Here is a 27,756-nt window from a genome sequence, read left to right on the forward strand (position 1 = left end):
TTGACCTTTTAAAATCCAAAATGCAAAAAAGCACATTCTTGCTCATGGAACCTCAGGCGTACAACTCTGCTTTATGACCTAACACGGAAACCCACAACAGAAACCACAGAGGAACTTAAAGTCCTTTTGCCATTGAAGCACATTTTGACTCGTGTGATTCTAAGAAGTGTTCAGCCCCTGCCCCCCCCCCCCCCCCCCCTTTGCACTGCTCCCTCTATCTTTTTCAAGCCCACGTGGCCAGTGTCAACAGGAGGTGGGTCTTGGCAGAAACATGAAGCAAAGTATGCTGCAGAGTTGTCTTACACCCTGGTCTAAAAATGAGCCAGCCAGCAAACCGGCCAGCCAAGGCGTGCCAAAATAAGACACAGTCGTTGGAAATGAGCACATTGCTCAACTGGTTTGGCTCCAAACTGGTCACATCGGATTGTTGCTGTAATGGTATCTCAAAAGAGAAGCGCTTTTACATCGGAGGGGAACTTCTGCAACCTGTGACAGAGGCGGAGAGGAAAAAGAAATAAGGAAGTCGAGAAAGACCGAGTGAAAAGGGAGGGAAAAACCCTGAGTCACTTGGCTTCCTGTCTGAGAAGAGGAAGGGGGTGGAGGTGCCCAGAGTCAGACAGTTGAGACCAGTGCAATATTCAACATAAGCTGCACTGGGGGGAGGAGTCCTGTCCTGCTCACCGAATCCATTCCAGTGCTTCAGGGCAGCCATCATAGTGTTCACTATTGTGTGCGGCTAAGGGAAGAAGAAAAAAAGAGGAGGGAGCAGAGAGGGGGGAGAAAACCCGTCTCTTTGTGTGGGAAGGACTCAGCAGGAAAGTGATTTTGTGATTATTAAGAGTTTGCCAGCAAGCGAGGCTCTTCCCCCTGACCGGCAGCAGCATCTTGTGCCCTCGGCGTGCCTCGGCTGCCTTACGCTAGGGCCACAAATGAGTGTGCTTCTCAAGCCGGCAAACAGCGACACCCGGGCTTCTCCTGATGATGAGAGCCGACGTCAGAGCGGTTTCCATGAATATTGATGTGGAGGATAGTCTGTTTCATAGAAGAACAGAAGGAGGCAAGATGGCTGCCCTTTAGGATTTGTTAAAGAGGAGATCCAGACGGTTTGTTGGAATTTCTACAAAGTGGAGGGACGTAAAAAGGAGGTGAGACTTTGCTCGTAGGCTTAATACTCTTCTAACCCTAATCCCATGTAACCTTGTCTGTATTTTGTGGGGTTTTTCTGTATCAAGGGAGGGAAAGCAAATGTCCCCCACCGTAAAACGGAGAGCTACATAATAAGGAGGGGATATTAGATAAAGCTACTCAACATGGCTGACGATTTTCTTTCTCTCTTTTTTTCTTTTTTTGCAAGCTGAATTTGAGAGAAACATTTCCCTGTTTTCCTGTGTGTTGTGTTCAGTCCACATTCTTGCTGCTTTTGAATGCATCATAGAAAATAGTCTAGTTTGGCTGCTTGTTCAGGAGTTTTTCTTGAGGCATAAAGCAAATGCCGGTGTCTACTCCGGTGTAACATTTCAACCTGGCTGTTTTACTATTAGGCTCATGTTAGTAAAGGTGTGTTTGAGTATGGAATGTGTGTGTGTGTGTTAGTGTGTGTGTTTGTGTAAGATCATTTGTTTTAAGAACAGAAACACATTTTTAACATTTATGCACAATAATTGGTTATTAGAGAAATATAATAACCTTCGTTGAATATGTTGAGATAAACAAAGTACTACCCCATGTGGCTTCTTATTTTCACGTCCATAGCCGTGTATATGTTTGTTTGTGCCGTTCACGGGGGAGACTGTGTGTAGGAGAGTGAAAAGTCCAACCAGGACATGTCCAGCAGTGAGTGCTCACAGTGTCTGCAGTGGCATAGCTTCTGGCTTTGTGTATCTCTGTGAATCAGCTTTCAATGCTTTCACCACTGAATGACAAGAGGCGACAAAAGGCAAATCCCAAGGAGAAGCAAAAGAGAAGAGAATGGTGGTGGCAGAGAGTGGTGAAGGCAGGCAAGGTCAGAAAGCTCTGAAGGAGCTGAAACTCAATCCTACCGCACCATTAACTGGGGGCAAAAGAATGGGAATTCTGAGGCAGGTTTTTTAACTATCGGCTAAACAGGGGATAGTTGCCTGAGAGCTGCAACAACTTCAACCAATAGTAGCTCAGCAGGGTTGTATAATGTAATGCAGTATAAGCAGTTAAAGGTTAGTACTATCAGCCTGGTGTGTTATTTTGTAAACAGAGCTATTGGCAAATAGATCATTGACAACACAAAGAGAAATGCGAGTCTCTGTGTGATGTCTCATCATTTTTTTAAGGAATCCGTTAAGAAAAAAAATATTCGAGGGATTACAAGGAGATAATCATCCATAGTTGAGTGAGTTTGTATACTTTGGAAATGCAGTGGTTAATAACATATTTACAACATGTAAATTCGTACGAGTTGTAGAACCTCTTATCTCAAAAGCAATTAGCTAATTTGTTGTTAGTTGTTTTTTCCCCTGAATGAACTAAATACTACTTATCTGAGTGGCCCATTGGAATATAACGGGTCTATCTCTGGTTTGTGTATTGGGTTTGTGTATTGTCCTGACTGCAGCTGTAATGTTCCAACAGCATGGCCTCAGGTAAAAAGCTATATAAAGGCAAGCCTGGGGGGTGGAGAATAATGACCCACTATTAATTGGGCCCAGTTTAACAGTCTGGCCAGAGGACCAACGCAGGGCTATAGCTTTACTTAAAGTTCAAACTGAAGTTTTCTGAAAGTTAAAGGAAATACATTTATAGTGAAAATAGTGACAGTGAGTTTCTATTAGAAAGAAATGCATGGATAAATGAATGACAGGGTGAAAGTGCAGTCAAGTCAAATTAATCTGATAGCAGAGCTTAAAAGTGAACAGATGAAAGAGAAGAGGAACCTTATCTTTTTGCCAAAGTTTTTTTTCCACTCTTCTTATCAACCCTAACCCCAAACCTAACCCCAAAAATGTATCTGCTTGTTGTGGATGAAAATCCTCGTGAACTGTCAAGAAACTTTTGAACCAACAATGGTGGTGTGGCTCTCTGACGCAAAGGCATGACAGTGTTTTGATACTGCAAGCATGGTCATTGACTGTAGTGTCAACACGAGTGCTGAAACAGTGGTGTTCTCCATAGAATCCATGAATATGTTGTGACTGGATGAGATCAGTTGATCCACACATTTGTGCGCATGTGGGTCCCATTGCCCCATTCATAATGTTAACAAGTAAGACATTTTAGATAATTTCTCATGATGAAGTCATATCAGTTTGATTTTTTTTTCTTTTGTTACCAAACATTTGAGACACAGCTCTATATCATGAACCTCGAGTCTATTTTAGATTTCTTGATTTACTTTTATCTAATCCTTAAGCAGATGGATTGTTACATTCCACTCCATATCTACTGCCTAGTTTGGATGGATTGCCTCTAACCCAGTTCTCTGCATACCAATGAAAGCACATGATGGTCATAGTTTGAATGTACAATTTGTGTTGTCCATTGTTTTCAGTTGCAGGTTTTAACAATGATAATCCTGAACTGCATAACTTGCATGTTTTAAAACTGAAAAATAAAACCCCCACAATCTTACTGGGGAGGTTTTCAAGAGTCTCCGCATGGCTGCTGTTGCAGGCACCAGAGCATTAATGGGCCTACAGGGGGCTGAGTGGGGGAAGGGCCAGATAGATCAATCTCTTGCACATAGCGTCTCCCTTCTATCCACACCTACAGATAAAGCCTTGCGGTTGGATTGCTCCTTCGTCATGGCCGTAAGTCCCCTTTATGTCACTCCAAGGGGAAAAGACAATATCACCTTTGGGAAGAATGTCCAGTTGCCATAGCGTGCTACAACAATGCTGTCTACTTACAATACCCAAGCCTTTACCCAAGCCCTCACCTCTGACCCTGCTCTGTCCAGCCCACGCATCATATTTCGAGCCAGGGGCAGTTGCACTAGTGACACAGAGTAACAGGCCCAGTGGTAGGTTAGACATTTTAGATTGCACTACCTGCTGGCTTACTGGTCCATAGCTCAGCTGCTTTCCTGAGACAAAATGGCGAGATACTGAGTGTTTTTATTGATTTCCACATTATTGATTTCCCTCTTGTCTGCTATCGGGGGTTGTTTTTTTTTCCTCATAGAAAGCAAGGGAGGAGCTGCAAACCACAATGAGGTGCTTCTGCAATGGAATCTGAGTGTGACTATGTTGTCACTATTTTAGCTCACATTTTATATATTTGTAAGGAATTTACCATCAGCAATGCACAGCTCCGTGTAGTTAATGAATACATAAAGCTGCATGGTGTTAGCCTCATGCATCCTTGTGGAGATTTAAGGGAGATAGATGAAATGCGGCTATTTTTCATTTTACTCACCAGAATAATAGCACACATTAAAGCATTTAACGGTTATTCATGCTATGTGTATGAAAACAGTTAGAGATCCTGCAGCTTCGTAACATCAGGATTCAGAGTTTTGTGCTTTTCTTTTCTGAAAATACATATGTATATATACAGATACATATATACTCAAAGAATTATGTCGGTGATCAATAAATAACCAATCAGACTCGTGCCAAACCCCAACCAGAGTCTTTCATGAAGGCCCGACCCTGTTAAAAAGTCTGTAATGTAATAATGGATTGGGAAGGGTTTTTTTTGTACGTCACTGGATAAGGGTAATACCAAAATGTTTTTTTAAGTTCTGAAATACAAAACACTTTATCAGTAAATGTCACAGGGTGAGACAGATTGTGAATCCCGACTAGGACTCGTGGCCTTCTATTTTCTCAAGGCTGTGCTTTGTTAACCGGCTGATGCGTAATTATGGAGTGAACGTTATAAGGCACTGTTTGAGTGGCACAGGGCTGGCGGGAGTGTTGCTGGCCCTGTGAGCATGTATCGATGTCAGGGTTTACCTCAGGGGTGAGACAGCGAGGGCACCGACTCAAAAGCTTCCTCCACGTGAGTGCGCGCACATGGCCGCTCTGTTTACAAACACTATCGTGGCATTCCGCAGAGAGAGGAAAGTGAGATGTTACGTAACGGCCTCAAAGCGAATAGCATCTCTTCCCGCTTCCCGCCACAGCGCTCCTCCTACGCTTGGACAATCTTCTTGAAAGCTGTTTTCGCCGGTTCCGTTGCTAGAAGATAAGATAAAAAAAAAAATTAGGAGACATGGCCTCAACAGCGTCTGTGCTTGGGAACGTGGCGAGACTGAGAGCAAGCCTTTTCTTATGTTGATGCCAGTTTGATAATGAATAGCTCTTACGAAGGTTACAGCCTTTAATAGTGGCAAATTGGGAGATTAAAGTGATTACATGATTTCATAACCTTGTTTCACAGCTCTTGCTTTGCGGTATGACAACTTAACTTCAATATTTGCAAAGTTTTATGGGTAGTGTCACCATAAAACTAAATGCTTATCCTAAAAACAAACATTTGTATGCATCCAGACAATAATATAGGAACATTTGACTTCAAAGGAAGAAACATGGTTTGGCCAAAATCCATTCAGATAACGTTTCCCAATTCTAGGAATAATAAAATAATAATAGTAATAAAAACGTTTTAGCGAATGAAACTGAAACAAAACTAGCACTCTTGAAAGAGATGGTGTAAGAAAAATCAGTTAGTAAGTGGAACAAGTTGCAGATCAAAATGATTCACTATAAGGACACGCCTAGAGGTGCCCGTTAAAACAAAAGCATGATGGTTGTGGAGATTGAAGTCTTGAACACAGCCTGTCAAAATGCTTACAAATCTTGTGACCTGACCTCATGCTAAGATCTGACCTTTAGAAAGACTTTAATGTCAAAGATTTCTCAGTTCCCCTAAAACTAAACATGTGACGATGAGGAGACTTTGCAAGAGGTTACATTTTCAAGCTGCTGAAAGGTTCATTGGTTTCAAGATAATATAGCCTGTCAAAACTCATCTTGATCTAGATGTATATCTGAAAAGCAATTTCAATAGCTAATGCCCCTGTCACATAATATGCAAAGCTCTGTCATAACAGAGCTATCTCAAAGGCGACCACGCTGATCCAAACAACTGCTTCTGATGGCTGTTTGGCCTTCTCTGAAATGGCTGTCAGATATGGACGATTTTGCTGCTGGGAGCCGTCATTGAAAGGTTAGGCTCCATGGCCCCCTGTTGTCTACACAAGAAGCACAAAGACAGACAGCTGGTCCTGAATGTCATTGAGTAGCGTAATGCTACCAAAGGCTTTGAATGACATCACTAACTATTTCTGGGGGCTTCAAGTGGCTCAGGTTCACTATTAGGTTTCCCACGTGGAATGTACGAGTGTGGCAGCTGGTGTCCTTCCGAGTCGGGCCACTCAATGACAATCACGTTGGATTTGTATCCATGTATGCATTTGTCTGATTTTAGCTCTCAGTCAGAATGGATAGAGACTCCTTCCAGGATAATACCCAGCATTCATGCACAATTTGCATTCATACACTACCCTACCCCCTAAAACTAGTCTTAGAAGTAAGGTCAGTACAAATACAGATTTATATGCAGGGAAACACCAATCAACATGGCAGAATTTGACTATTGTTATTCCTGAAGCTATACCATATGAGGATAAAATGTTGTCTTTAAGGGAAATATAAAACAACACACAAAATGTAAGTACTTTCTTAAAATTTGAGTGGAGCAAGAAGTGTACTTCTCGGTTTATACATCCTTACGGTGAAGCCCTGAATCCCAGAAAATATCCCTCACCCAGGAGGATTTGTGATTTCTATTCAATGAGAGTCATGTGACTCCCACTCAGTGGAGGGAAAGAGGGCGCTTAGCAACAGCGGCTTAGGTCAGGCTGCTCAGAAACCAATGAGGGAAAAAATATCTCCACAGTCGCTTTACAGATAACAAAAGAGGATATTGGAGAAAAGTTACTCTTGGCACTGCTATACTATATTTGTGGCTTTATTTTTTTAGAATAGAAGAAAGAAAATATAGATTTCCAATCTTGTCATGCTTTCTGTTCACAGTGAACTCCTATATGTAGCTCAGGCATACAAGTCTGTCCTGGTACCTATTTAAAAGTCCTTCCCTGCCATGTTGTGCTCCATTTTTTCATTTTCTCTCCTTTGAGTCCCTTTGCTCTGTTTACTGTTCACCTTCACTCCCTCTTTAATTAGTAACTGGTTTGGATTTAGATCATGCAAACAGAAAGGGAAATTTCCTATATAAATGTGCCTATAGGGTAATCACATGCCAAGACTTGCAGGCTGGAGGGTGAATTAAAGAAACATGGGATTCGTTTGTTTGTCAATTTTCTGTGTGTATGAGTGTTCCATCTCATGCCAGATTGTAGTGAGTAAGACAATGAATAAAGAGGAAAGGGTCAATAAGTAATGAGTTTCTCATCTAACTAGTTCAGCTTAGAGCAACTACACTATCTTTCTTGTTAATGCTGAAAACATAAATGCAGAAGCTAAAGACAACAAACAAGAAGTGCAACCTACATTTAAAAAATGAGAGTGAGACATTATTTTTTGTCTGGTTTGTGGCTAAACACATTTCTGAAATGCAGTCATATATATGGATCTGCGGAAGTGCAAATGTAGGTTCCTGAATATGTGGCACTATTGATTTACTAGCAGGATCAATGCATTAAGCACATGTGCACACCCCAGCAAAGCAGCCTGCTCTGCAGTCAGCCATGCTGGGGTAATGTTTAGACCAGATGGGCTCATAAGATGGTCGCCATGGCTATACCATGTACTCGGAATGAAATTAACTTTGCTCTGCACACAGTTCATCGAGTTAGTCACATATATTGACTGTTGCGTAGACAAAGGTTTGAAGGGCAAAGGAGACATGCAGATTGCAAGGAAAGGTGCAGACCTGTGAGGGGTTGGGGACAGGTTAGTGGGTTTGTATGCTCAGGAGCCAAATTCTTCATTAGAGGCTCTATGTGATGCAGCTTGAAGGCACAGAAAAGGGATTAGACTCTGAGCGCAAACTTTGCATAGTGTGCTTCAAAGTTAGGCAAGGTTTCCTCCAGGCTGTGGTGATTAAACAGGAAAAACAACAACTACCGGATTAGATCAGGCAGTTGGATGAGTCAGATGGGCCTATCTAATATCAAGAATGACCTCTTCTTTAAAACGTTCAACCTCAATTCCTTCATATTTGAAGGAAAGGCTGATGATTAATAGATATGATCTGTGATACTGGCCCAGAGGTTTGACACAGTAATTGTTTTGCAACTTAAGTCTCAAGTCCACCTCAGTTTTTGTATGCGAATCTATCTTTTGTGTCATACTGGCACTTAGTAACTTAAGGTTAGTTCTTAGCTCATGAGTCCCTGCAAATTCATGACCCAGTTTTGTGTTAAAGAGTTACGCTTAATTAAAGATATGAATTAATCTCTCATTTACTTTTGAAGTAGCTGTTTCTGAAGATTTGAAAGTGCTGAAAAGATCATACTGATTCAAGTAGACCAAGTTTAAAAGTACAGTAGTACGTGCAAGGAGGATGTTTTTTTTTTGCAATTGTTGTGTGTGCGGTTATTCCACAACACTTGCGTAACAGGTTGTATCACACATGCACAGAGGCAGTTTTTTCCTGTCACCACAGACTGTTGAGTAATTCATACTAATATGTAATCTAAAAAACCTTAAATTCCATCTCACCTTTGCCATTAAAACCCGCTCAAACCTACTGACATTTAAGGCCATGAATCTAAAAGCATAAAAACATGCAATATCTTCTAACTAAATTACATAATAGGCTACAACATACGTTAATGTACTAATTCTCTATCAGTATTTTCAACTTCTTCATCAAGCTCAACAACTTTGAGACAAAGGTTTGTGTGTTAGCCAGCAACATGCTGGATCCACAATATGAACAGTGTCAAGTAACAACTGTCAGCAGTTCATCCGGTTCAACCTAAGCCATTAAAACTAGACTGAGTAAACCAGTCTTGTCCTTGGGTCTTTTAAAGGTTGCCACAAATCACAGACTCCTATATATGTTTATGTCCTTCTCACTACTTCCTGAGCTCCACAAAGAAAAAGCCCACTGAACCCTTTACATAGTTATCAAACTATCTTGGATTAATGTTGACGTTGATCCTAATTATGGCTATGAGCACTTAAATATGGTTTATTGTTGGTGCCAGATTGTCTCTCATGTATTTCCTTTGTTACTCCCTTTTACTTGATGTAGGTTCACTAGTAGCCCAAAGCTCTGTAGATTTGGCTACCATTAGCCAAAAAATGGGGAGGTAAGACCCCTTGATATTTCCCTTAACATAATATGTAGGCTCATATAACATAGTAGAAATCAGACTCTAGATCTGCGGCTTAAGATTTTCCTCAAAAGCACACAATAAATTGTTGTTATCGGTTTACGATTGATAAAAAATAAATCAATTCAGTAAAATAATGTTGAGTAGTTCAAATTAACTTGCTCAAATAGTTATATAGTAAGTTATTAGAATTCAAAATACAATCAAAGAAGGCAGACAGGCACAAAAAGCAGTGCAAGCATAAATACTGCAGTGGGAGTCTCCTGAAGTAGGCCACATCTGTCTTGCATTAGACATAAAGAACAATGTAGATTGTGCAGATCCATTTCTCTTCTGGAGGGGGAGGATATTCTCCAGGGAAGAAATTACAAACAGAAGTGTACGTCCTCTGTGTTTCTGTGGTAATCTATTAATCTTGTCTTCAGATTCCAAAAAGAAAACCAAGAGCAAGAATATAGTTTGCATGTATATGTGTACATATATTACAGGAAATCTGCTCTACCTGACTCTAAAACTATACTTTGGTTTGAGGGGTACTCTGGTCACATCACCAAATCAGATACTCATGCTTCTGTATTCATGATAATAACTTACACATGTTTCTGCATCTATTCAGTTACCGATACAAAAGATCACAGCACCTTAAAGTAAAACAGACGGTGTATGCCCCAAACTTAGGAAAGATAGATCAACCGTCAGTTGGGACAATTAAGGCAATATGTGTATCAAAAACATCTGGTGAACCACAACTCTCTAGAACAGTGCTACACCTTCACATGTCAGATTACCTTTCAAACTTAAAGCAATAGTTCAACATGGGAAATATGTCTTTTCATCTAGTTGCCAACAGATAGATTAGATCGTTACACCCTTAAGTCTGTTCGGTAAACACACAAAAGCTCAAAGACTAGAAAAAGTTGAAAAAAAACGGTCTTCTAGGAAATGTTGTATTTGACATGTTTAATCTGTACCCAAATAAAAGTTGTAACAAATGGCAAGTTGTGGTTTTTGGTGAATTAGTGCTGAGCAGTGAATTACTGGAGAACCTTCATATTTTTAGAACAAATGTGAGACTCAAGAGTAGTGTTGTCTTCAACATCAAGCAAACAAACCATTTCCCACAATTTAAAACTATTCCTTTGACGGGTGAATAAAACGATGGGTCTCTCAGATCTGATAAATGAGGAAATGGCCAAGACCTCCGACCAGTGTGTGTGTGCTCTTCTTTTATGGGGTTTTTTGTTCCGGATTTCACTTTCATGTTGGATTTCTTTAGATTGTTCCTCTGTCAGCGGCTGTTGCTGTAAGAGTGTATCAATGCCATATGTTGTAAATGTTCTTAACGTGACAGGATTGTAACTAGATCAAGGCACTCCGAACAAATTTTGACCCGCCAAGTAAATTTGGAGGATTACAGAATCCACTGAAGACACTGGGCGCTTCTGTTTCGCAGCCAGGGTGGAGGGTGTCATATGTTCAGACTAGTAGAAAAAAGGAAAGACATAGAGCACAAACAAATTGCATTGTACACAGTACATGTGTGTGACATGTGGCATGCTGTAGTCACAAGTGTTAGGTGGCCTGACTGCAAGAATCTGTGCGATGCAAAAGATGAACATGTGTCCTCCCGCGCCTGATTAGTTTTAAACCGTCAGTAACAACACAAGCTACCAACACATTGCTTCTCATTGTGCTTTATGACTTGGTGTGTTACAACCTTCCAGACTTTGCAGTCCACCCCCCTTAACTTTTTCCCTAAAATTCCGTCCAATGGAGTAAACCCCCTCAGATCATATGCTAGCCATATGTCATGGGTTGTCATAATTCAAATTCTACACAGATGTCTGAAAGCATAATCAAACAGTGCCTTAAGTTGGGCAAACGTGTATGTTTCAGGCTGTTAAATGGTCTGGTGTCAAAAACTGGACCAGACATACATAGTTTGAAGGTATAGTCTAAGCGCTAAGATCAGCAGAAATTCACTGTAGGATTTAAAAATGGTCGTGAAGTGGATGTGCAGTGTTTTTGAGCCTACATGGCTGCTATTTACACAGCCAGCTGGAATGCAGAGTTGTTAAAATGTTGTCAGAGGTCATGAGGTTTGCGGAGCCGCGAATCCAGCTTTATATTTTACGGGAGGGATTTGAAACAGTGCAGAATGCAAGTCATCTGACCTAATTAGACTGGTAGAAGTCTCTGGGGGTAGTGTTTCACTCACAGTCTGAACTGTCTAACTCCAGTCTGTCATCATATTCCATTACATTACTGTATTACCAAACAAGGACTTGTTTAACCTCCATTTCCTTTTCCATAAAGCTTTATGTTTAGAGAAAGATATGTGAAATTAGTTATCTCTAAAAATTGAATGGGGGATTTCAGTAAATTTCAGTGACTCAAATTAGGCTTATACCATTTATATTTGTTGTTATTGCCATATTTTAATTTCCACTATATTGAACAAATGTAGAACTACTCTCTTTTTTACTTTTGATGGGACATGGAAAGCAATAGAGGCCTAAATAACTATTTTATTGAATAGTTCTTCCAAGTAAATTGCATTTTATTACAATTACTATTTTCATATAAATTGAATTAAAGTCTGAGTTGTATTAAATCAATATCAAAACTGGATTTAACTTTGGATCAGTTTAATAACAATCCTTAATCCTCCTTTTTAATGAAATCAATTTTAATACTTGGCCTTATACAAGAGTTAGCAATGCTGTGTTATCAGTGGCTAAATGATCGCAAACTAGCTAAGAATAGCAATTGATAGTTACTATTGACTTGATATTAGAACTTACTAAACTGATGCTTCTCCTGCTAACAGTCCGAGCTAGGTAAATGCTATACAGTATGTGTTAATATAGTTCTATGGGTTTGTACAGACTTGTAGAAATGAAGTTACAGTTCATTAAAGTTACAATGTTCAGTCAGATTACAATATGTATGTATGTAATGAAAGGACTTTGTTGTGACCCGCTTCATATGGGTTTTACCTAGCCTACAAAGTGCTGTGAAAATTTATAGTCTCTGGACTGGATGCATACTCCATGTTCTTATCTTTCAAACAGGAACATGCAAATGGGCCCATTTCAGCAGAGAAAAGGAAATGTTCACTTGAGAGTATGGCTTATTCTTGAGTCTATTCTGCAAAACAGGGGTGTGCCTTGGCAAGTGTGTGTTTGATTTACAGGTCTGCTCTACATCTCCCCTTCTCTCCCTCTTCAACAGTAGGGCTCTTTGGCCCAGCTGCCTAGGCCTCAACCTGAAAGTGCAGAGACCTGAGTCTCCCAGCAGCTGCTGTTAGCGGTGAATGTCACATACGGCTGCCAAGTCACGCCATATAGAACCCATCTACTATGGCAGCTCTCATATTTCACTGGCTCTTGCTGGGAATAACAAAAACACAGTGTGTGTCCAGTGGATTAAACTTTGTTACACATAATAAAGCTTCACACGACCAGAGTCGATATGGATAAATATCCATAATAACTATGATTACTAGCTGATTCTTTACAGCCTTGTATGGACAATGGACATACTGAAACATGTTGGTTACTTTTGTGTTTGGTAGAGCAAAGCTATATTAAAAAAAGACAATTGTTAAAATAATACTCTACTGTCATGTGCATTAACTACTGCCCTTAAATGACTTCTGCAAACTGTGTCCATTGTTTTACAACACTGATCACACTGTGTCTAATAGTCCATCCTTGCCCCCAGGCTTCAAAGCACTAAAGCAACTGACCCTCCATAAATGCCAACAAATAAATGCATAGGCTGTAACTATAGGCCAATTTCTACAACAGCCAGCTTCATAACTAAACAGACTATTTTGATGGACCGGACAGGAAGGAAGTAGATGAATGGCAGGAGTACAGAAGAATCTGGGGTGTAATTACAGGGCAGAGAGCTGGAGGTGAGGCTCTGTGAGAGGGAGAGAGAGGGAAACCAAACAACAGCCTACCAAGACAAAGAAACTGACATCTGGAGGGAAAGGAAGCTTTGTTGGGAATCCAGTTCGAGCCAAACAAGCCAAGTTATATTATGACCTGAAAAAGAGTGCACATTTCCCTGATTGACATTATCTACTTGCAAGAAAACCTAGATAGATCAAAGCACCACAACTTCTAGCAGGCAAACCCTCTAAATTCACAACACCACAGTGCCTCTGGTTTAGTTTTCTGCTCTACTTCCAGAGCAAAAATAGACCTCCCTCTGTATCATATAAATAATGAAGGGAATGCAGCCAGTACTCCAAATGTCTCAAAGCAAGCACCTTCAAAGCTGGACTTACAACGTTGCGTAATTGGTGTGAGTGTTTGTACGTGTACAGGCGCACGCACACACGCTCAGCTGGGATCTCTGGCTTTGTTCTGGGTTTGCAAAGATTTTTTTTTGTTGTCAGTGTGGGTGTATCCAACTGTGACAAGCTGCTTGGCTCCGCTCGGTCCTTTGTAAAGCCTGGACTGTCCCTTAGGACTGGAGCTGCACTGAGAACAGCTTAGCACTGGTGTTCACCTCTTGACTTAGTTACTGATTTACAGACTGCATCTAGGGCCAGACAAAACAATAGAGTAGTCACATGGGGTCGGGAAGTGGTATTCACCCGCTTATCTCATTGTTTCATTTTCAGGGATCAGATGCTTTTCATGTGAGGGTAAAAAAAGGGTGGGGGTATCAGCTTAAACCTTATTCTAAAAGCAAATTAAGTTAGAATAATGCTTTAATAGCGAGTTAACTTCATGAGAAAATTTAAAATACAAAACAAAATGTCCCTCTTTGCCAAAGTACTGAAGTGGTTTGCTATTCAGAATGTAAAATCCTATAAATTTTACCATCCATTTTAAACATGGTTGTTTGTTTCTTTGGTCTAATGAAGAAATGAAATGCTTGTTTGAAATTTGGGAAATTATACAGTCACAACTTAACAATAGCTCTTTTATAGTATATAGTTAAAATATAAAAACAACCTATTTAGGAGTTTTTAAAAACTCAAATCGGTGTCCTCTAAATGAAAACAGCCTCAGTTACTATTTAAGCAGACATTTTCCTGAAATGTTGGCAAATGGAAAACTTGTTAGTCATTGTCAGTCACTTTTCTTGGTCTGCCCAAACAGCACATTTAAAAAACAAGAAGAACTGCTGCAAATGATAATGTGTGAATTTGTGTATGAATAAAGATGCATTCTGGATGCAAAGACCATTTATCAATCCTCCAATGAAGTCAACCCCCCACACATTTCAATTTTAATAACTGACATAATCCTAGAGGCTCTGTGTCACTTTTGATTACAATGCTGGTGGTGGGATCCCGAAACAAATAGGAGATTAACTTTGCAACTTGTTGCCCGAGCAGCTCATGAAATTCATGGTCCAGCACTGTCTCAGCATAACTTGAAAACTTAAGTCTTATTTATTGTCCACAGTCATTGACCATAGATTCTTATTTCATAGTAAAAACACAGATATTTCCTTAAAAAAAATCACAATGGAACATCTAGAAAACGACAACACAAAGGGTTAATATGTAAAAGATATAATGAATCTTTTATCTGCATGTTTTGTTATACATCCTTTTAATGGTAAATGCATGATAGCTCTATTAGAGTGATGTGTTAACATCTTTTGACTAGGTTAGCACCCCCAAAAATTGATTTTCATCAAGTTAATAAGCAGTTTTTCTAAAAAGGAAAGTTCATTTTTGGGGTGAAAGATGCGCCCACTTTGCTCACTGCAGATGGAACAACACCTTTCGGACTATTTTCTCCAACGCTTGACCTGCGAGCTGTCTTTGTTTTCACTGTGCAGCTTCTCTCTTCAACCTGCTAACAGGCAGCTGGCCTCTCTGTTGTGACAACGGTGGGAGCTTCCAGACACCCTTGTAACAGCTTGGCTCGTTAGTGGGAGATTTAGCACTCTAACTTTGGGGGTTTGGAGGGGTGCTAATGTCCTGGAGGGTTGATTGAAACAGGGAAGGCGATCATTATGTTGACCAGCTCGCCTGGGCAGAGCTAAGCCTGACAGTTTTCTGTGTAGATGGTCGTGATCCAGATGGTCGACTTGACTACTATTGCATAGGAGTGATTTAGTTTTTGGTCCACTTGTCCTGGTTGAGCTTTGTGTTTAAGGACAACTGAAATCCATGTCGTCTCTACAAGATTAAAGTATGTTGAAGTATTTAATGAAATGGAAACTTTTCAAAAGTAAATCACCCCAAATTAATATCTCTGCTGCTGATGGGTTGTTTGATACATATTTCTCTAACCTATATTAACTGAGTAAATAAAATTCCCTTATACTTCAGACTTTTCCACGTATTGCATAGCATTATTGAATCCTTCCTTTGTTTTACAGTCCTTGTAGCCTGTACATTAGCTGATTAATCAAGTCCATGCATTTTATGGTTCAAAGTGAATCTGAACATACTCAAGAAAATGTAAAAAACTCTAAATAGGTTATCAAGCAAATGCCTTTTGCCAGAATCATAAGTAGCCATAACTGGTTCCAGATGTGACAATTGCGCACTATTACGCTAAATCAAACATGCCATGTACCTCAGAGTAGATGGTGGTTGTGAAGCTGGAGAGGGCTTCCAGTGGGCTTGTATTTAGGCCGAGGAACCACCAATCAAAGTCAGGAAAATTAATCTTTTATTGTGTTGAACATCTGTACGAAAAATAACCCTCAGGGACAAGCACAGAGCATTTGAAAAGATAGCAGCCCACACTACATTTGAAATTGATTACCACACAACCTAAATGGAAAATATTTTTGGAAAGACGACAGTGGAGAGAGAGTTGAAATCGAGAACATCCATTTCAGCTGTAAACTGACCGAGATGCAGGCAAGATACGATTGTTACCATCTGAAGAAAAGGAGAAACTGAAATTTGAATGACAGGTTTGTGACGTATACTGTTGAAAATCTGAACTCCCTTCATCTCCTGCAAACCATGAACCTGAAGTATCAGTACCTTCAGCTGACATCTTCTGTCAGCCAGCTTTAATGCCCAGCACTAACTCTCTTACTTTAACACTTAATAATTCTTGGCCCCCTCTTGGTGATTATCAGCTGCCCATTCCTTTAGCATCTGCAGGGAGTTGCTCATAATTATGATGGATTAGACTGCGGCTCTTTGTGCCTGTGCAGTGCAATTGTTTTGCAGATGCTGCGGATGTGACATGCATTAACAATGAAGGGCAGCAGAGAAAAATCAATATTCTACTGGAATCACTGGAATCTATTTGCTTTTGGCAGGGAGCACAGGGAAAATGAAATGAAACCATAAGCTCAGCCTGCCGCTTAACCTTCAGATGAAATCTTGTTGAATTATAGAAATTAAAAGCTATCTCTCCTTCAGCTTTCTTTTTAATGTATATTACAAATGTCAAATATATTTTTTGTAAATTTTGTGCAAAGCGTGCAATTTGATAATATGACAATAGTTATTTTCTGGACATATGGACTTAGTTCGATTTATGTGGGTCTCTCAGACATCGGGGTGGGTTAAGATTCTGTAGTCATAGGGTTAGGGTTAGGGTTAGTCATTACTTCATTACCCAAAGCTTGTAACTTGTGTATAGCCCTTAACAAAGGCCTCAAATTTGAGAACTTAATTATATTTGCAAATTTGAGATTACAATGAGGCAATGCCGAGGAATACAACAGAACAGCTGAAGAGCAGCCAGCTTCTCCTACCATCTACCATCTGTGACATGAACCCTATGTCCTTCAGTCTTGAATAAATTATACTTTTGTATTTTGATTAATATATTGTCTTTTGGTACTAAAACAAATTAACCATTTGTTAAGTTTACTCCATATTCCAATGAAATATTGAAACACTCTTCAAACAGGAGAGTAAAGGCACTTCCCTAATATTGCCAAATTTTTTAAACCTATTGAAAAGTTGGTGGGGGACAGTAAGGATTTTGGCTGTTGTAGTTCTAGAATTAATGTCCACATACAATAATGAACAGGAAGTGACATGCCATGAAGTGTAGATACAGGGCATCTAAAAAAATTGACTGAAAAAAATGGTGAACATGTAGATCACTGATTGTAAAGTAAAGTAAAACTCGTACAGTTTTTCAAATGGTCAGCCAGGATATCTCTGTGATAACCTCCAGTCTGCATTCTCATCTTCTTCTTTACTTTCTATTAGCAATCTGCTGACACATTCAGTGCCAAGTGTAAACACATTACTTTACTGACCCTCCCCTCACTCTGGCCATATTCAGACTAAGTGGTTTATCAGCCTGGTGTGATTAACAATTATAAAATCGTTGTTGTTGGTGTTTAAGGACCAAAAAGGTGGGGCTTCCTGAAAAGAATATGTCTGAACTGAATTTACAGAGACAAATCACAATTTAATAGAAGAGCAACCTTAATGTAAAGTTTAAAATCCTCAAGATTATATCCCTACAGACAAACCTAATCATCAATGCATGTGCATAGCTCCATAACAAATAATCCTGTAAGGAATGTAGTAAGATGAATTTGGTTCACTTGAGTTGTTGGAAGTAAATCTAAACTTTATCCTACATGTTATATTGGCAATGCAGCAGAACAATTTCACTGTATCACATTTTGTTAATTCTGCTTGAATAATGAAATAACTAAATATGTATCTCCTACATTGTGCCTTGCAGGACAGACAGAGGGCAGCCCTGTGGATGGAATCTGAGCCGGCCAGATGGAAACAAAACAGGCCAGACATGAGGCGGAAGAAAGTCTGATATTAGCACAATTTGGCCAATCTCGAAACCTCAAACACAAATTACAGAATGGAGATCCGTCTTCAGAGGGAGATTCTCTGCAGAACACCGGGGATACAAACTGGAACCATTACAAGCCTAATACAGGTGCCAACTCCATGAAGAGGCACAGAGAGAATTGCAACAGCCCAGCTTCAGGACAAGGGCTATTTGATCAAGGAGCCTACATGATGAATGGAGAATTGATGAATGGAGAGTTGAAGCATGGGCTCAATGAGCAATCCTTAATGGTCCACCAGACAAAAAAGCTTAAAGTAGACACTGAGATTCAAGGTAATGATGACACGAGTTCTAGTTTGTTGGCAAATTTTCCTGAGTTGACAAAGGCAACAGAATTTGATTGCAAGGCCCCACATAGAGAGGTTAACTTAGACAAGAGGAACTGTAATTTTCCCAATGGCGATGTTTTCTGTCTACCAAGGAATAAACAAGTTTCAATTCCAAACGGTGCTGTATCGCCTCCCTCAAACATAGAGAGCGCTCCAGGTGACCTTTTAGAGAAAACTCTGTCTCAGTATTATCCTGAGCAAGTTTCAATTACACAACATACACCTGGGTCAAACCTTGATGCTGTCAATGGTTCACTGGCAAACAAGTTACCCAGTGAAGGTGCTCAACACCCCTCTTTAACCTCAGGCTTGTCCAATTCAGACCAAAGGCCTGACTCACAACAGCAGCCGCCTGGAGCATCTGGCAGTGCTGAAGGAAGTAAAAATTACAACTCTGTCAACTATGGAGTGAATGGATACTCAACCAGTTTTGCAGCAGAACACCATCAGCAACAGCATCAGCAGCGGCCACGTTCTTACTCTGGTCAGGATGGGATATCCCCTACAAATACTGCCAACAGCTCACAACAACATCCAAATGGCTCACAGTGTTACCCAGATGACACAAATCCTCAAGGTATATATGTGAAGGCCAACCAGGGGTTTACTCAGAACTCTTTTCTCGAATGCAGTGCTCCTCTACAAACACCAGAGGAGGGTGGATATGACCCCTTTCCTAGCTCTGGGATAGATAAGATCCGACAAAGTGAGGGACCCAGGTCTGGTCAGCATCATGGCACTGATGGGGGCCATCAGTTCCAGATGCAACCCCAGGACTTTAAACAAAATGCTGAGATGCCACATAGAGACGATAGTATGGGGCCCAGTCTCCAGCCGCCATGTCATCCTGGATTAGAAAATGGGATGGAGAACACATTGTCTAAGCAGAGAGCTAACTTATCATGTCCGACTTCCCACCAGAGAGGCTGGATAGAGCTGAACTCTTCACATTCTCCCCAGCAATCTGGAAATGGCCCGTCACCCCAGGCTCAAGAGCAGGATATGTGGAGGGGCTACTCTGCTAAACCTCAGTCAGAGCAGCAGGCAGCTAACCAGCAGATTCGCAGCCAGATGTTGGAAATGAATTCACCGCAAGGATTCCAGACACAGGGAGTTTTCAGAGATAGCAGTCAAGGGTCTAACAGCTTCCAGCAGCAACAACATGACTGTCTACCAGCCCAAACTCACTGTGTGCCAGCACAGCACAACACTGCCCCTGAGTGTCAGCAATCAAATGCTAAAGCACCTCAAATGCAGCAACCCCAGAAAAGACCTGAGCACCATAACTTTCCCCCAAATCGGCAAGCAGACAGCCACTACCACACCCAGATGCAGTCAGAGCACTTATGTGAAGACCCTGACCTGCAGGATATACTGTCACCTGGGCTTTCAACAACAAAGCAACAACAGCACTGTCATCTTCAGCGGCCATTGTCCCACCCACCACAATTTGAAGGGCAACCCAAGTCTACCATTTACAGACCACGTAGTCAGCCTGCTCCAGGTCAACAGCAGCTCCAACCTGCTCAACCCAACAGCCAACATAATCAGCACACTGACCACATAGCATTCAGTTACAACAACTCAAAAGAAATGCAACAATTACAACAACAACGGCAATATCCACCAAACTCAGGCAGCAGTAACCTCACGCAATTCCAACCACAGCAGCCTATCAACCACTGCCACCAGCCAAACCACACAGACTTTCCCCAGTCCTCTACACACTCACAACCTCATTTACCACAAGGTGCATTAAACCAACAGGTATCAACACAAATGTATCCTAAAACTGAACAGCATCTGCAGACATCACACACCCAGTTCCAAAGGGGGCCTCGTTTACCTCTGGGACCTGTGAGTCCCCATGGAGACTTTCAGAGGCACGCAGCCCTTCGTATGCACCTGTTACAAAGGCAGGAGCGTCAGGGCCCTGTTCATTCTCCCCAGACCACTAGTGATCACAGCTTCAGGGCTGTGAAAATGGAAAACAGTGCCAGATTTGAGCTCCCTTGTTCGCAGCAGCAGGAGCATCAGTTACAGATGCGAGAGGCAGGAATAGGTGGAATACAGGTGAAGCAGGAAAATCAGCAATCCCAGTGTGCTCAGAGCAAGAGGCAGGACAGCATCTTGGCCTCTATGGAACAGAGTCTGAGGCAGTATCAGCTTTCACCTGTGTTTGAGAAGAAATCCCTTGTCATCAATCCAGCAAACAAAGTCAAAGTGGAATCTTCTGGCCCTGTCACAATCCTTTCAACAAATACTGACCTGGGTGGAGTTGAATCATATGCAGCTGCCTCAGCCCCAGTAGCTCCAAAGAGACCACATGATTCCACTCCTAAGAAGGAAAACCTCCTTCAGAGCTTTATGGACTCACCTATGAAGCTGCTGGATACACCTATAAAGAATCTACTGGATACCCCCGGGAAAACGCAATATGATATTGCATCCTGTCACTGTGTTGGTAAGTCTCATTATGTTTGTTTTTAAACATGATTGATCAGTTGGTGTGTAAATATTAATGCAGTTTCTTTATGACCTAAGAACAAATCAGTGAGAAGGATGAAGGCCCATACTACACTCACCTGGGATCAGCACCTAGTGTTCCTCTTATACGGGAGATGATGGAGAAAAGGTAAGCCACAAACTAGTCCTCTTGAAAAAAATTTAATTGTGTGTTTTATAACCACTGTGCACTATTGTACCTGTATTTACTTTAATGCCTATATTCCTCTTTGAAGGTCTGGTCTCACTGGTAGCGCACTCAGGATTGAAAAAGTAATATTTACCGGCAAGGAAGGAAAAAGTACACAGGGATGCCCCATAGCCAAATGGGTAAGAACTGATTGTATATTACATTTTTTTGAGTAAGTAAATCAGGTCCAATGTATTTGCCTCACATCTCTGCATGTGCCCATGTTCAAATACCAATCATGTTTCAGGTGATTCGTCGATCAAGTGTAGACGAAAAGCTACTGGTGCTGGTGCGGGAACGTACTGCTCACACATGTGAGACAGCCTGCATCATTGTGGTAATCCTGGTCTGGGAGGGCGTCCTACCCAGCGTAGCTGACCGCCTCTACCTCGAGCTAAGTGAAACTCTGAAAAAGCATGGAGCCCTCACCCAGAGACGCTGCTCTCTCAATGAGGAGTAAGTATTGGCACTAGAAGACTCAAAAATCCTTCAAATATACATGTTACATGTACCAGCGTACAAGAGTCTTGAAGGGTATCAATTCCCTATTGGATCCTCACTCACCACTCTTGCCTACCAGATTTAAAATGGACAAAAATGACTAATTTAAACCTTATGTCTTTCCCCTTCAGGAGGACCTGTGCATGCCAGGGGCTAAACCCTGATGCCTGTGGAGCATCCTTCTCTTTCGGCTGCTCTTGGAGCATGTACTACAATGGATGCAAATTTGCCCGAAGCAAAATCCCAAGGAAATTCAAGCTACTAGGAGATGATGTGAAGGAGGTATTTCGTCTAGATTTACAATAGTAGTCTAAGTGTGAATAATGGATATATTAAATTAACATGTTAAAGTCACTGTTAAATTATTTTTTTTACCATACTAACACATAACTGTATATGCCACTAACTATTATGTATAATGTATATTACATATTATATCTGTACAGGAGAATAGTGCTAATTCCACAGATACTCCATTCTCTCTTTAAACACTACCCAAGGTCAGGTTATAGATAAAGGGCCAAACAGTCCATTGTAGTGTCTACGTTGAGGGACTTTCATATCTAACTCAGATGCGGCAGACAGAGAGGCACCAACTTCAACTCTTTTGCATATTTCACTAATGGAAAGACGTAAGGACACAATGTGATTTAGGAATGCATGTTTTAGGCTTAACTATTCAATAGGATGCGAGCACCTACATGTAACATGGAGAGTGACAGCAATTCTCACCATTCATGAATGTGCTGTTGGAATGGGTGACACAAGTAGAGGGAGATATACTGGGATGCTGTGGGAGACATCTTGAGACTTGGGGGTGACAATTGCTCATGTTGTTCCATTAGCATTGTTATATTGTTCCACCTTCTGGTCTCATTGATGCATCAAGTCTACATTAAAACCTTCTGCATAAGACATCAGCTGTTGCCTGAGTTCTCCTTTCACCATCTTCCAGAAAACTTCACTTTGGTAACGTACGAGTGCAATTTTTTGTCTTTCAGGAAGAGAGACTTGATCATAACTTGCAAAATTTGGCAACCTTACTGGGTCCAGTGTATAAAGACATGGCACCTGAAGCTTATGGAAACCAGGTGAGTATATGTGAACATTGAACAGGCTGTTTACTAATCCCAATCTACATTCTAATGATTTATCAAAATCAACAAAACTTGAAAAATAATACCCTACTTGTCAAAAGTATCAGTCATCACATAATACATTAAAATAATGATATAATATATCTCATATCATTCATCAAATTTAACACAAATGCATACATACAAAGAAATGTAGCTTGCCTGCCGACAACAATCAGATCCTAACAATGTGATTGGGTATTTCTACAAATAAATGCATGACTCATTCTGTTCTAAAATTCACCTCCTGTTTTCCTGGACACAGGTAGAACATGAACAAAGGGCACCAGATTGCCGTCTGGGCCACAAGGAGGGCCGACCATTCTCTGGGGTCACTGCTTGCCTGGACTTCTGTGCCCACTCTCACAGAGACCTCCATAACATGCAGGGTGGCAGTACTGTGGTAAGCAGAACCTGGGCAATGTATATTTTTCCAAGATTGAGGATCGAATAGTTGCTGAGACTTAAAATGCACATCACGTTACATACTTTTCCCATGATTAAAAGTACTTAATGTCTGTAACATTACTAAGTGAGTGTTTAACTCATATCCATTTTACAGGTGTGCACATTAACAAGCGAGGATAACCGAGAGATTGGAAAGATTCCAGAGGATGAGCAGCTCCACGTTTTGCCTCTTTATAAGGCTTCCAAGACTGATGAATTTGGCAGTGAAGAGGGTCAACAAGAGAAAATCAAGTCAGGCGCTATCCAAGTCCTGAGTGCATTTCGCCGCCAGGTGCGCATGCTTGCAGAGCCCGCCAAGTCTTGCCGGCAAAAGAAGCTGGATGCTAAAAAGGCAGCTGCCAACAAAAATGCCATGTTGGACAGCGCTAATGATAAGGCAGAGAAGGCACTCCTGGCTAAGTCAAAAGCAGGCACTTACGAGAATATCACTCACAGCACTCCTATGGCAGGTACTGTAGGAATTTATTGTTTATTCACTTACTGTTTAACCTTTATTACACATTCTTTAAATCGTCTTGTGTCTATGTAAAAATGTATCTCTTTGTAGGGATACATTGTTTATGTGCTAAATAAATAGTAAGAAACTCTAAGAGCAATCAATCTACAAAATTCATACCTGATGATTGAGTTGGCGGTTGGTGTAATTCTTTTTGCTACTTCTCAGGCGTTCATTAAAAAAAACCAACATCTTTTTTAGGACGTATTCCAGGTGCAGTTGGAGCAACCTATCATCCAGGGCAGCCAACCCACCACGTTGGGATTCATCCTCAGCAACTACAACAACAGCACCAGAGTATTCTACCCCCTTATCCTGGCTCCCCAAATGCAGCCAACTACCCCAGGTTCCCTAACCATCCTGGGTCTTTTCCAAGCACTTCCAAGCCAGGCAGCTTGTATCCCCACCAGCCGCCAACACCAGCCAGCCCTTATCCTTCCCCACTCCATGTACCAAACTCTTACATTAATGGATCAAATCGTCCATACCCAGGTTATCAATGTAATGGAGGAATGCCCCTTGACAATTACCATCCATACTATACTTCAAACCAAAAGCACCTAGACATGTACAGACAACAGCGGCCAGTGCTTTATTCAGAGCAGCAGTATGGTGCACATCAACGTTATGACGTCACTTATCCCCCAAGGTACAATGAGCCAGGTTTACAGGTCAATGGTTACAATGCATGCAACATGAGGCCAGTTCACCCCATGAGACCCTATGGCCCTTATGGTCCTAATGGAGCCTCAGAACCCCAGTTTATGGACCCCCTGTCCAGAGCACCATCATCCCATGGAGGTCTAGACTATACAGCTGCTGTAAACAAAGGCAATCAGTTTGGAGGATACCAAAATCCATATCTGTCTCGGAGCCCTCAAATCTTACCACCAGGCCAAGATCCTTTCCATATGCAAATCAAGACAGAGGTGGGCATGCCTAGCCCACAGATTTCTTCTCAGATAAGTGGTGGGTGTTTAAACCGCGAGACACAGCCAGGGGTAGGTCTTCCTAATGGAAGCCACATGGGCTCTGGTATAAAGCAAGAGCCTGGAACACCACCGACACCCACAACACCAAAAAAACCAGAGATGTGGTCAGACAATGAGCACAACTTCTTGGACCCAGATATTGGTGGTGTGGCACTGGCCCCTAGCCATGGCTCAGTCCTGATTGAGTGTGCAAAACGGGAGCTCCATGCAACAACACCCCTCAAAAATCCAGACCGCAACCACCCAACACGCATCTCCTTGGTATTCTACCAGCACAAAAATATGAATGAGGCCAAGCATGGGTTGGCACTGTGGGAAGCCAAGATGGCAGAAAAGGCTAGAGAGAAGGAGGAAGATGCAGAGAGGAACGGTGGCGAGGGGACACCTAGCAAGGGCAATAAAAAGGGGGTAAAGCGGGAGCATGTGGAGTCGGATCCCAGTGTTCCGCCTCCTTACAAGCGTTTTATCCAGGCACTAATGGAGGGATCCTTGTCATGCACAACAAACACCTATGTCAGTACATCTCCATACGCCTTCACCAAGGTCACAGGACCTTACAGTAAGTTTGTGTAGAAAACACTCACAATGAAGAAAAGTGAAGGGGCTGCATAGATGATAAACAAAGACTTTAAGCACCACTGGCCTCATTTAAACACTCCTTTCTATCCATAATATTAACAACAGCATTGTACAGAAAAAGGAACCCGTGAACAGATGAAATCACCTTTCACATCAGGTCTTTCACAATCAAGCTTTACGAGTTGATCCTACCAAGGATGTATTTATTTTAGTTTGACAACTTTTGAAAGAGTGTCAAATTCTCTGGTGCTTTTAGACAGATACATAAGGACCTATTTTTACAGAAACAAAGTTCTCTTTCTTTAATGGTGGCTTTAGTTTTCTTACGAAAATTTGGAGATGTCGAACTTGGCATGATACACTGACTTTGTAAATTACAACATTCATGGTGCTAAAGTGTGCTTAATCCCATTTATTTTAAATCAAATGCCTTCACACAATACCATAACACACTCTACGATTGACACTCAATCTCAGCTGACACTGAAAATATTAACCCGCTTTAAAATCATCAGCATCATAATGCTTTTCGTCAAGTCGGTGCTTCTTGGACCACTTTTTAATAATACAAATTAAATGTTTTGGTAATATGGTAATATTTTTAAATCATAAAATCTGGTTTTATTGCTCTTATAACAGTAATTAAATTCCCTAGCATCATGGCATTTTGATTGACAAACTTATAAGAGGATTGTATGAGCAATCCATGAAATAAGTTGAGTTCACAACGATCATTGTGTTGGTGCTTCTTTCCCTTTCCTATGTCATTTTTACTGTAAATTGAGCCATACTAATTGGTGCATTTTTAACATTTTGAGAAAAACTTTGCAATTGTGTTATTTTAATATTTACCAGGTTGACTTTGTTGTTAGCGACTGTTTTTAATGTTCCCTACTGTAGGTTCATTGAACAAACCTGGATGTGAATATTTCGTGTAGTTTTGTCTATCGTGCTTAGTAAATATGCTTTTTATACACTGAGGAACATGAAACAGGGTAGGCTCAGTGTCAGTTTCAGAGGGCAGCTGGCTTGCTGTGGGGTCTTTAATTATTGTAATCTAACTGTAATATAAACATTTGAGATTTGTACAGTAAATTAATTTCCCGTTTTTGGAATTGCTGTAATAGATTGTGTTGAAAAAATGCAATCTGAATTTCTTTGGGTTTCAACTGACTTTTTCATAAGGTGCTATTCAACCTACTAGACGAATACAATGTGAGACTCTTGGGGCAGTGAGAAGGCTTTTAAATAATGTTTAGTACAAACCTGTAATACCTCAAAATTAGTTTGGCAATATGATTATAACATATTTTTCTTTCTTCCTCTGTACATTACTTTCAAAATGTTGAGAACAGCTCGGCTTAAGCCCACTTAAAAAAAGGAATAAAGGTTCATTTCCTACTTTCTTATCAATCCGCTAGAAAGTATCACTTGAACTTGAATCTTTGATGTTACTGTAAAATCAGGGACATTTGAAACAAATTTTTGTACATCTTCATCGCCTGTATTCAACTTGTCATCTTCTCATTCAGGGACTTGCCATTGCATCCCGAGCTATTGTCTATTCCACACAGATGAACTTATTTCCCTGCAATCCTTTAGTTATATTTTAGCTAGAATGATGGTGGTAATCTATTAAAAGTAATTGAACATATATGCACTGAGCTGATTAAAGGGAAAGTATGATATTGATTAAATTAAAAGCAATGTATTTGCTTTTGCTTTGAGGAAAGACCAGGGCAATGATTAACGGTATTGCACATCTTTGTGCCTGTGTATAGTTAAATTTATTTATAACCACTAAGCAATTGTATAATGATTTTATTCCGATTAATTAATGCGACATATAAAGAAATGACCCATGTTATGGTAACAACTTTCCCCACTCTTTAACGTATTCATTTTCTGCAAGCACTTCATTTCTTTTTCAGGAAAAAAATATGTAACAAAGAATTACAAACATTTTATTTAAACAGATTGTAAATGTGTTAAAAAAATAAATAAATTATGTCACAGTGTACATACCGAGAATTTGTATTGCAGGAATACAACTAATTCTTCGATTTTAATGTAGGTTCTTCTTTTCTGTCAATTTGACCCACAGCTTCTCTATCAGCAATCCTCATCATATCCTAAAATATCCTTTTGACTCTTTCAGGTTAAGAGAATGATCATAGTTAGATTATCCAGGAAGTCTTCGTAAATATTACGGTCACTGTCACAGCAATGTTTACAGTTATAGTATCCTGTTAGCTACGACATTAGAAGGTCTAGGTTTTTTTCTTTTAACTGTTCCAATTTTGTAAAATAAATCTACATAAAAATGTTGAATTTCATTGTACAGGACCCAGCTACAGTAGCAGGTTGTGGTTGAGAAAGCCGAGGTGTCTAAGATATAGCGGGTTACAAGCATAGCCATACTTGAAGATGCTTCAGAGTGTTTCTAAGTGAGTCAACATTACTTGAATAACTTTCTGGGATTAACTTGCGCACT

General features: G+C 40.6%; 1 protein-coding gene across 1 annotated transcript; it reads left to right on the top strand.

The window, feature by feature from the left end:
• The first annotated feature begins 761 nt into the window (after positions 1-761).
• tet2 (tet methylcytosine dioxygenase 2) lies at positions 762-26,581 on the top strand. Its single transcript, XM_062387228.1, has 10 exons — positions 762-1,145; positions 17,941-20,859; positions 20,940-21,030; positions 21,137-21,230; positions 21,338-21,546; positions 21,723-21,873; positions 22,593-22,682; positions 22,993-23,130; positions 23,290-23,644; positions 23,893-26,581. Exons 2-10 carry the CDS (start codon positions 17,985-17,987, stop codon positions 25,254-25,256), a joined length of 5,367 nt encoding a protein of 1,788 aa, XP_062243212.1. The 5' UTR covers positions 762-1,145; positions 17,941-17,984; the 3' UTR covers positions 25,257-26,581.
• The last annotated feature ends 1,175 nt before the right edge of the window (positions 26,582-27,756 follow it).

The sequence above is a fragment of the Platichthys flesus genome, chromosome 5, assembly GCF_949316205.1.
Source record: "Platichthys flesus chromosome 5, fPlaFle2.1, whole genome shotgun sequence".
NCBI lineage: Eukaryota > Metazoa > Chordata > Actinopteri > Pleuronectiformes > Pleuronectidae > Platichthys > Platichthys flesus.

Bases quoted from the DNA above. Each gene is read 5' to 3' on its own strand.
- tet2 (XM_062387228.1), top strand. From the start codon at position 17,985: ATGGAAACAAAACAGGCCAGACATGAGGCGGAAGAAAGTCTGATATTA. The intron at 21,231-21,337 runs GTAAGAACTGAT...ATCATGTTTCAG, and splicing joins GATGCCCCATAGCCAAATGG to GTGATTCGTCGATCAAGTGT. The intron at 21,874-22,592 runs GTATTTCGTCTA...TTTGTCTTTCAG, and splicing joins TAGGAGATGATGTGAAGGAG to GAAGAGAGACTTGATCATAA.